The 11,372-nt window shown below is 44.6% G+C and overlaps 1 protein-coding gene across 1 annotated transcript in view; it reads left to right on the forward strand.

The window, feature by feature from the left end:
* T265_09293 (hypothetical protein) overlaps positions 1-11,372 on the forward strand; it is a gene marked incomplete at both ends in the record, with an annotated part of 50,805 nt that overhangs the window by 9,236 nt on the left and 30,197 nt on the right. The window contains one exon of the mRNA XM_009175321.1: positions 2,915-3,190. Within this exon, the coding sequence (XP_009173585.1) occupies positions 2,915-3,190 (276 nt within the window). The remainder of the gene's footprint in view (positions 1-2,914; positions 3,191-11,372) is intronic.

Consider the following 11,372-nt stretch of genomic DNA (forward strand, 5'->3'; position numbering starts at 1 on the left):
CGTGATCCTCACTGTGCCTGGTTGGAGACACTACAAGATATGGCTGCCAACCGATGTCAGTGGCGTTCTTGTTGTCAGTTTCTGTCGAGATTGCCTGAGTGAATGTCTAGAGGTGTAGGCACCTCAGAATGACTGTGTTAAGCTAGCACTAAGTCCCTCCCCCATCCATCTTTATTCTTTTCTTCACAATAAGGCTTTCAAATAAGTCATGGTTGTACGGCAGTGAAGCATCGGCGTTGGACACTGATGTCATGCTGTCGATGATGATGATGATTTCTTGGGAAGGGAAGCTCGGTACGTACACCTCGCCTAGACATTGAAAGCCTTCAGACCTACCGAGGCTCTTTTCAGGCAACTTCGAATGTTGACTCCTGCTAGTGGATCTATAAAATTAAAGAGGTGGAACAAGCGAGGAACTCTCCAGATATGCGAAATTTATTCCGAGCGACATACGAAACGGGCCCAAAAAATTATAGTGAGTGGAACCATCAATGGTAAAAAGGTCCGGTTTTCTCTAAAAAATAGCAACTTAGTCATTGGCCTGAATACTATCGACAACAATATAACTCACTAATTGTCACTACTCAGTTGGATTTCGGATACAGGTTAGAGCCCTGGATAGTTAGCTTGGGATCTCACCTGGAAATTAGGTGAGATGCCTTTCCTCCTTTCAACTGCTGGCGGGCTTCCACCCGCTTTGTTTAAGGATGCTATCATCATCATCATCATCATCATCATCATCATCGACAGCATGACATCAGTGTTCAACACCGATGCATCACTGCCGTGATATAACAATTGTTCAGCTGTAACACCCTTTCGGCGCGTAGCTGCCATACCACCCGAAGGTTGCACGAGGATTGGGATACTGCCAAATTGCCCAAGTCTAGACAGAGGAAGTCGGTAGTCGAACCACGAACCTTCCGGTCAGTAAATTCGTGCTCTAATCACTTGGGCTATCTCGCCCCCGCTTGAGGATGTAAGTGAAATCCTCAGTCCGTACGTACATAACTTACTTGTCTCCGTCTGAGGGGACCGTCTCAACCAACTGGAATAAGTCAGTCGCAGTGCTCACTTTCGGAAAAGGTGCCGCAGTGAATGTGGCAGTTCGAGGAATTAGCCTAATCTCTGTTACAACGTGACTCATCGCATCGCTTATTTTACACCCTATATGAAAGCGCGCGAAGCCCTGTTTCGAGGACATCAGACAGGATTCCAACCAGGAAGGGGCTGTGTCGACCACATCCTCCCGCTCAGTCAAGTGTTAGTGTAACGGTGTGCGTGTAGGTGCCCTACAACCTTGGTGTTCCTTCACTTTAGCAATGCGTTGGATTCTATCAATCGATTCGATCTTTTCAATACTCTTGCGCTACAGTTCGCGGTTATCATGATCTGTTTGCATTCACATACGTATCCTCAGTCCGTACATGTCTAACTTACTTGTCTCCGTCTGAGGGGACCGTCTCAACCAACTGGAATAAGTCAGTCGCAGTGCTCACTTTCGGAAAAGGTGCCGCAGTGAATGTGGCAGTTCGAGGAATTAGCCTAATCTCTGTTACAACGTGACTCATCGCATCGCTTATTTTACACCCTATATGAAAGCGCGCGAAGCCCTGTTTCGAGGACATCAGACAGGATTCCAACCAGGAAGGGGCTGTGTCGACCACATCCTCCCGCTCAGTCAAGTGTTAGTGTAACGGTGTGCGTGTAGGTGCCCTACAACCTTGGTGTTCCTTCACTTTAGCAATGCGTTGGATTCTATCAATCGATTCGATCTTTTCAATACTCTTGCGCTACAGTTCGCGGTTATCATGATCTGTTTGCATTCACATACGTGTGGGCGCGTTTGAGTGTTTGAGGAGTGCCCCAAAAGGCTTTCCTGCAAGCGGTGTTGCCCGGCATTTTTGTCCAGATCTTCCCAAGTGAGAATTTTTTCGATATGGATTATCTAGATGACATTGATCTCGTTGTTGAGGAAATCAGAAAGTGCGGAATTACTTGAATAGCTAAGGTGTTTCGGCCTTTGCTTCGTGCTCATACGATGCAGGGTCGTGCAGATGGACGCGCAGCCTTTGAAAATGCCTCAAGAGTTCTAAGTGACACTAGAAGTTGTGACGAACTATAAGTACCTCGGAAGGTGCATTGATTCTGGCTTTTGTGTGACAGACGTGATTGTGTGATATAGCTTAAAGAGCTTCGCCGACTCGGTCGTATTTTCTGAGTACCGCTGCTTCCTCGTGTCTTCTCTCCCGTAACCTTCTCTGCAAGTATCAAGATGCAGAGTGTGCGAAGCACGGAAAAACGAAAAGCTTAACAGTGGATCCTAGTTTTGTTGATTCATGTCATATACGAGGTTGTGGTACCGAACGGCTGGGTATCCTCACCGACATGACAGCACTGTAGCCAGTGGCGTCTTTCCAATAAGCTTTTTCGTGACCTTTGATCTATACCTTGTTGCCAATGTTGTCCTCACTTGTTCTACCCACTCCACAAACGGCTCGGTATCCTCACCGACATAACAGCACTGTAGCCAGTGGCGTCTTTCCTATAAGCTTTTTCGTGACCTTTGATCTATGCCTTGTTGCCAATGTTGTCCTCACTTGTTCCACTTTTTGTCCAAGTTTATGAACTAATCCCAGCCTTTATCTTGCCTTATCAGCATCCGTATGCCGTGGCAGTCCTAATCAACGTACGTTTGCACACGGTTCATAGTTGAAAAACTAGACCCCACTAGACTGGTTGGTTAATGAATAAGGCTAGTGAAGAGAATCGATGCAGTTAGAAATTCCATCTCAGTCAGTTGGGTTGCATCAAAAAACGAAATTCCAGCACGCTACTTTCCGTTTGGCGTTTTCATTGATCTATGATACAAAGTACACCAAATTCTCAATAACTATGCATATTCGTTTGACAGGCACTCACCACCGCCCAAACAAAAACTACCGAATTCGATAGAGCACGGAGGGACTACCAGGCTGCTTTGAATCAGTTCAATCTCTATCGACACGATCATTTCAACCGCATCTTACCATACTGGGCGCATGTCGGTTATCAAATGACAAAAGACCGGTACGCTCGACTTCAGTCTCTTTTTAATGCTTTGTGCGAACGTGTTCGTGTCATGGCAGAACGTCTGAACACAGTTTCTAGCGAATTGCAAAATATATCCAACACGCTGGATGTTGATCAGGTGAGCTATCAGCCGTTCGCTATTTTTTGACCAGTTCTTTCTTAAATTGATAAATTTCTCTTGGTTTTACTGGAATTCGAGACTCACCTTCCCTGTTTTAGCACCAAACAAACTGTTATCTGCCCATGAGGGTGTACTGCTTATTTTTGACGAAAACTTCGAATTTGAACTCTCGAATCGCTCCATTTCGCTTGAATTTCAGTGTGTCTTAATCCAGTCCTCTGAATTCAGCCTTCGGTGCTTAGGCCACTTTCATGTGCACCTGTAGTGCTATCAGCCACCCCAGCTCCGAGCAACTTTCGAGAAAACTAGATACCATTAACTCTATATTTTCACGACTTGACTCGTCTGGGTGCAGATAGATGACTGACTGAGATCCATTTCGCCCTCACCATATGGACTCAATGTGATGGTTGAAATACTGATTGAGACTTCCCCATACATCTACTGTGAATGATAATCGGAATAAAATTGTGAGTTTTCCGTAACGAATCTCGGTAGAATGTGCTGGCTGTCATCGATCGTAGTCCGCCTTTTTGCAGTTCTTCAGTTGCTGACTCCGTTTTCGAACATCGAATCCACTAGAAACAGTAATCATCCACCAATACCCATAAGTTAACGAAACGACACAGAAGTAGTCACACTGAGAAACCGGTTGGGAAATTTGCCACCTTATGTTTCATGCAAAATATCCTTTTTGACAACAGGTTCGTACCACGGCGGCTTGGAGCCTTAGGTACATTCTGTTTCACTTGCAATCTCGTATAGTTTGGTGCTCAACTAGATCATAGGGCTTTTAGAAACTCGGGAGCTGCGTCCACCTGATGACCCCTAGAAGAGCGAAGTTGATGGTGGTCTGGCGAGGGGTTTTCAACAGTCTTACGAGTAGTGTGTTAGGACTTTTTACCGCTCCTCTTCTTCATGTGCAGTATTCTTAGGCTCGTCCAATTGTTTACATCATTACACGCTATTTCATCAGACCCCTCTGAAATCGGTGTCAGCTTGACTATTTTACCAACAGTCCGATTCTGAATCTCTTCCTGAGGGTAACTCTTGTTGTCATGGATGCTTCCTGAAGTTTTGGATTTTGATTCCTGTAGCATCAGTAGAGGACCCGTCGCGGTAACGACGCAAAGCCAGATCATCAGCATTGTCATGAGGACCCATGATCTTGATGACAAAGTGTAGCGGAATTTACTGTTTTTGCGGATGCTGCAGTATACCGGAAAAAGCCCCAAAGCACGGTGGAACAGTCGCTGACATGAAATGTAACTGTGATACTCAGGGAAACTACCCCAATCGCAAGTAAGCTGGAGACGCTCTGATCTAAGTACAGTCTACGTACTCTCATTTTTGCCGGACGATTAGAAATTATATATCCGTCTGCAGTTGTTCTCCTTTGAGGGTGCCTAACAAGTGGCCTATTCTGAGTGACAGGCGCTCCAAAGTTGAGCGGCCTATGAAGCTGGTCGTTAAAACAATTAGCGGCCCCTTACAATCACTTCTTATCAACCGAAAAATGAGGCTCTGGGATGAAGAGTGCAGATCATAAGGGGCGGTATCCGAAAACGCCTGTTAAACGCGCGGAATGGCTGGTTGATGCCAACGACAAGATGTGTTGACGGGTCAGTCATGCGGGGATGCGGAACGTTGTCATTACCTCGCTCTACGGTTTGCGCCGATCGATCTTCCCAGGTACTGCTCCACGTCTAATTTTCTATGTAAAAAAACAGGTATTATACATCTGATAACCAATAACTTTTAAGGTTGTAAAATCTCCCGTCACATTGATATTTCCATGAGAATTCCATGAAATTTGGCCCCGTACCACAGAACATGGAATTTTTGAAGTCAAAACACAAAGTAGTGTGTTTTTACTTTGAAATTTCTATGACATACACCATGTGGCGCTCAATCTTTTTAACACTGTACCAGCCGAATTTGGTCCGGAACTCCCAGTGATTTGTTGGTTTAAAGAGAATTACACGTTCAAGTTACTTTTTGAATTTCTTTACAAAATAATACACTCTGTGGAATCTGGTGCGTGTGAAGAAGAGCGAAAACTGGTTGTGTTGCTTTTACTAAAGTTTGTTGGACAACCGCTGTGATGTATGGACGAACATCATACAATCAAGAAACGAATGAGCTGATAAGTACAACACGGATGAAGAATATAACTTGCATATGACTGATGTGTTCTGTCAGGATTAGAAGAAGATATGCATGCACGCATCTGTCTGGTCTCAAGTGAAGATAAAAGTTATGTTACTCTTGAGGACAGTTGTGCTTGGTTTCAATTTCCACTCTTTGCGTAATTGTAGGCTGACAACGCAATCCATTCAGCTTGTCGTGGTGTGACCTTCCATTCCTCCTTATATCATGTTTGATCAGCATGCATGCCAGTAAATCTTTCGTAAAGATTTTTTGAGTCATACTGTATCTATTTTTAGGTCTGAGTTTTCATTCTTTTCTGTTTGTGTGCGCCTGTTTGAGCTTTTCAGTGATAAATAAATGGTAGTCATGCCGCCGAGAATTCCCTTGCCACTCATGGATTTCACTAAGTTATTGAAAGCATTAGTTTTGTTCACCTAGCTTCTCAGTGGACTTTATTACCTTGGGATAATGGTGCATTCTTTGAAAATAATAGGTATCCCTTTTATCCGTAATGATCATAATTACTAGACCTTCTGGTTCGATAAAAAATGGAGTACAGAGGAGAGCCCCATGGAAACAGTGAAATATACGGAACGCCATCAAGTCGGATACGGTTTCTACGCCATTTCTTCCAATAGATTTTGGGTACTGGTACCTGGGTGAAGGCACAAGCAACACAGGCTCATGATAAGTGCACGTTACTTGGAGTTTAAAGAGCTGGAGTTCGACAGAGCCTTCCTGATAAAGAAAGAACAGGTAAGAAGTACCGTTTAAACTTGACAGGGGTAGCTGGAAGCAAAAGGCGATATACGGTCAAGGAATGAGGTGGAGAGACGACGGACACTAGTTCCTGTGACAATCTCCTAAGTAGTGGCGGTGAAACAAACCAAAGCAAATCATGTTGAGAGGACACGATATGTTTAACCTACTATCCCCTTAGCTCAACGACATCGAAGCACAGTCAGCCACGGAGACAGTGAAAAACTAGGTCTGGCTATGGGCTGAACAAACACCACCAGAAAACCAAGCGCACTCATCTCATGTGACTTTGTGCTCTGAACGTGATCCCGAATCTCATTTCCTATCAACAACCCCATCAAGAGACTGGTTTTAAGGGATGGAGAAGTGAACCTCGGGCACTTGGATTAGTAACAAAGTCTGTTTCTACCACCGTTGAGATAGAATGGAATTCATGATGCATATGTTCTTGTTGATCTCATCAGGTGAGTTTAACGAGATGGACACTGGTAATAGAGTCTGGTGGAATTCTGTCTGCATGTCTAATGGCCTATTAGAACATGTTCATTTGGAAAATACTTGCTCTATTTGTACACTCGGAATAGGATGTAGTGAAAATATTTCGGGACCATAATTGACATTTACCGCTAGTGCACATTCTATTTTAGGAGTGAAAGCCTCACAAAATTCATCACCGTGGATCTTTTTTCAAGCACCTTGGACCGCATTATGTGCCCTCATCTACTACTGATCAACCTATTATGATCAACCCAGTAACATTTTACTCCTCCACACTACCGTGCCGCCCTTCTCTAGAGAGAAGCGAACGACAGTCAGGAATACTTTTGGCATGCGAGCGCACTAAGGCAGTCGTATTTCAGCCAATTAGTTTGGTACTCATCCTCTTTCGAACTTCACAGCAGTATCATGCTACGCTCATTTTCCCAATAAATTACCCATATGTTGCACGTTTTGGCCAGTGATAGTCGAATCATTATTTCTTGTTCGGTACAAGATTTTTCGTCTTCCCATTCGGTGGAGAATATCGAGTGAGCTGCTGTTGTTAGGTTTAACACCTACTAAGCGATGAACAGATAGGGGGTGTCTTTTTGGGGTAACTAGGCTGTGGGTAGATAAGGTCTACCATAAAACGTTCATTGACTTGTATCTAGCTTGATCAATACAAGTCGCTTTGGAAACAGTTGACAGGTTATTCCAGTCCATGAATTAGTTTGATGAGTCAAGCAATAGGTCATGATATGTCCCAGTAAATGAATCCCACTTGTGTTGTTTATTCGGAGCGTCTGACTTTGTGCATACTGACAGCTTTTGTCCATAGTTTGCTGGACTTAACGGCCCCCAGGTATGGTAGCCAGCGTTCCCGATTCCCGCCATACGAAGATATCCTATCAGAGAGAGCTGCCAGAAAGTGCTCTGAGCAATACTGAGTGAAACAGCCAAAAATAGCTTTCAGTCTTTTACGCCAGCCGAATAACATTGGATGGGAGATAGTACAAGCCTGCTCGACATTGCTTTTATACTGGCCACCTTGTCCAACCAACCGTTGTACACATTTTAAAGTTTTTCTGTACATGCCTGATTGACAGCGCGCGACACTTCAGATCCGATGTCTCGGGATTTGATGGGGATCTGCGAGTGTGTCCCTCAGGTCGCCCTAGTACCTCTATCATATGTTGGTAAGTGGGTACAGAAGCACTGATCAATGTGGCGTACCATGTTGCTTCTGTAACTACGCGAAGGAAAACCATGATCCACGCGTGTGGGTAATTTCTACTTCAGGTCCGGCTAGTTATGGGTGGTTGGGTCGTTTGAACATCCCCCGTCGCACTTTTCCTAGTGGGTCCACATCAATGAACGGAAGCACTGAACTCGAATGCCGTTGGGAGAGTTCTCGGATTTGAACGCCGAATGTGTGTAATGCGGGGCGAGCCTGTTGCCACTAGTCCACCAGCGTACGCTACATACACCTGTGTTATCACCTTTGAACAGGCGAACGTGCCCACGCTTGAGCGATGTGTTTGATTTGTTCAACGATTTGAACGGTGATCCGTTAACTCTTGGTTGCGCTGGTTGATCGGCCCGTTAGGACTTCCCAGTCAGGTTGTGCAATGGACTCTTGAACTCGACCCAGTAGTTACCGGGTCTTCTCTTGGAGCGCTGGGCAAATTTGTCACTATCGAAGCGTCAAAATGCTTGCCTGTATCCAGCGTACGCTGCTGGATTAGTTGTAAAAATCTCTATACGATCAGGGATAAACATGCTGATGAGCTCCAATGGATGCGAGCTTCGAGTCCTGTGCTTCCCTTATTCGGCTGCCGTGTAAGGATGGACAGTGGGAGATCAATTTGCGACGACGGGACAGCAGTATGACTTCATAATGAATGCCCGTATAACGTTGGTAGATTTTAGTTGATTATGTCCGGAAGACCAAGCTACGCCAACCGTACACGCCATAGTCGAAAGTCTACCTTCTATCTTTTCAGAACAGCATGCTGGTGCACGACCGTCGGCGTCAACGCTCTAAAGATACGAATAATACATAAGCAATCGCGCCTGACTCTTATATAGGCCCGTGAACCATTGTCGAACGTCATCCACCCGATTCCTATTCGCCACTAGTGGCACTGATATTCACACCTGTTCGTTTCTGCACTTATTTGAATCTAGATTGGTTTAGCCTAGTCACCGAAACATACCACCTGGTCAGGCTCAGTCGGTCCCACTACCTGTTGCGTTGCTTCTTTTAACTCGCACCAGAGCTTTCCTGTCTAAAAGCGGCAACCGTTTTTAACCACTCGCCTGCACCGTGGTCAATACCCGCTTTTACTGGCTGTTTTATAGGGTTCACATCTGTGTCTCATGAGTCATCGCTTTCGCTGAATCGTTCCGGTTGTAGGGTATCTTCTTGTGGTGCGTCATCAGTGGCCCGATGTGTGATTTCGAGCCGTCCGGAAACAGGCCGCCAATTATTCAGCAGACTCTTACTGGCTGGTCGTATGTAGGGGAATCCGCCTTCAAATCAAATTAATTCCTCGGTTCAGTTGATTCGGCGAAATTTTTTTCGGGAAATTGCTTGGTATGGAGTATTTGAGTATTGCTCCTAACTTTTCCTTATCCCCGTATCCTCTAAGTTGATTGTTCCCGCCGTTTACCGCGGCGTCGCGCTCTCAGTAACGTTACTTGAACGCCTGCCGTGTAGCAGTACTAGTGACCGCATTGTTTATCGGAGACTGGTGGGAACTAGTAATCAGGGGAACAGGTGACACTTCCTGCCACGTACAGCTGATGATCCCTAATCAGAATGAAACATACCGTATCTCTGGCATTACTTTCCTCACCAGTTGTTAGAAGTCTGCCTTTTTTGGATTATCACCAGAATCGCAATTTTGTTTTGCATGTATTCAGCCTTGCTTGAGACGAAAAACAAGTTCTTGAACTCTCTCCACTTTTACCAAATTTTAAATTCCCTGGTGCTTTCTACTTTTGTTTTCCTGCAATCTATTCAAAAGGAGTCTTACTCGAATTCCTCATAGTGAAATTTCAGTGATTGCGGTGATGCCGACTAAGCAAGTCTCGACCATCTTAAATATTTTGGAGATATTTTGAGACTTCTGTATCATTTTTTCTAACATTGTCTGAATGCTATATTTTCAAAATTGGTGGCCTTACTTTGACAAACACTGTCATTGACATTCACCAAATTCAGATCCCGATAATTTACTGTTCAACTTCCTTTCCTATTTGTCTTCGAGTGCGACTACGTTTGGCTTTCTAATTCACTTTTTTCCGGGGCTGCTAGTCAGTTCCCCAGAATGAACATTTTTTAGTTTTAAGGGGCTCATTTGCTTATCCTGATGTTCACAATGCATGTAGTTGGAGCGTTAAGAGCGTCATTATCTGATACAACACACCCACGTCTACCAACGGTCCCCAGGTTTTGCACTTGTAGTAATATTCTCAGTAGGCACAGTGGTTTTGAAGTTTGCGAGAACAAAACAAGGCTTATCTCCAGCAGTTCTCCTACTCTGTCGGACGGTGTTGGTTTTCAGTAATGGGCGTGGTCAAGTGTTTTATCGAAAGTCTCTTTACCGCCTAACATTTCTTGTTCAGTGATCTGTTGACCTGATATTTTTGGCACACTAGTTTTGAAAAACAGTCCATTTACCATCTTCCCGCGACCTATTTCCCGGTTTTCGGTTTTGTTTCTTGCTAGCCACGTGTTTTGGATATCCCACGTAAATCTTATGTATGTCACGGAATACTACGCACTTTCTCCCGTCAATATTACACTACTCATGTATTGAGGAATAGTTTTGTTGTTTTTTTCACTGGCACATTCTTTCGGCTAGTGATGCACCTACTCTGTAATTGATTTATTCATCGGCCGCATAATATGTGGAAGCCTGCATATGTAGCGACGCAGATCAAAGGTTCGCTTTCATTTCCGTCCTCTAAGGTATTATCGAGATCCGCCCTCAGTGTGAACCGCCTCTTATATGATTCCTGTTCATCCGCTTAGTATTTGCCAATCAGCTTTACCTGAGATGAGTCCAAGTGTCCATAGGAAGATTGACATTTTCCTGACTATTCACTTCGGGTTCTTCGCCTCACAACGGTTCCTGAAATCTCCGCGAGTGCTTCGATTACTGTTTTGGTGCCCTTTAATTTCTGTTGAATCTGTTGTATGCGTTGTTGACCGGCCCTCTGAGTGGTCCACGTGAGTGTTGAATGTTGCACATACACACGTGCACACCTACATACCTGGTGCTGTGCTTGCGGACGTGTATGCGTACATGCATGCGGTTTTCCGACCGTTATGCAAATATTTCATGACGCTTGTCAGATGCTTATCGACCACGGTGCGGATTACCAAAATCGAGGGGTTCGATTTTTTCCAAGCAACATACAACACTTCGTCTGGGAAAACTTAAAGAGTGCGTGGTGGAACACACTACCCATAAGTCCATTACTTGATTTTGTAGTTTCTAAGCAAAGCTTTCAAGTTTTCATTAGAGCATTAACAATAACGCGGGATCTTACTTTTGACGATGTGATTTTGTCGGCTTAAGCATTGGTCGAACACGCCCGCCCACCCCGCAAAACGGCGTCGTTTTTTTTATATTACACTAACTGTAAAGTCCATGAGAACTTTGGACATCCCAGTTTTAGTTCTGCTCTCCTTTAACCTGGGCAGTTAGGGAGCGTCGTGACGTTGTAACCCCGCCGAAAACAGTCTTATGTAAATGACAGTGAGTGGTTTGCTGGACTG

Source organism: Opisthorchis viverrini (assembly GCF_000715545.1).
Source record: "Opisthorchis viverrini unplaced genomic scaffold opera_v5_267, whole genome shotgun sequence".
Classification (NCBI taxonomy): Eukaryota; Metazoa; Platyhelminthes; class Trematoda; order Opisthorchiida; family Opisthorchiidae; genus Opisthorchis; species Opisthorchis viverrini.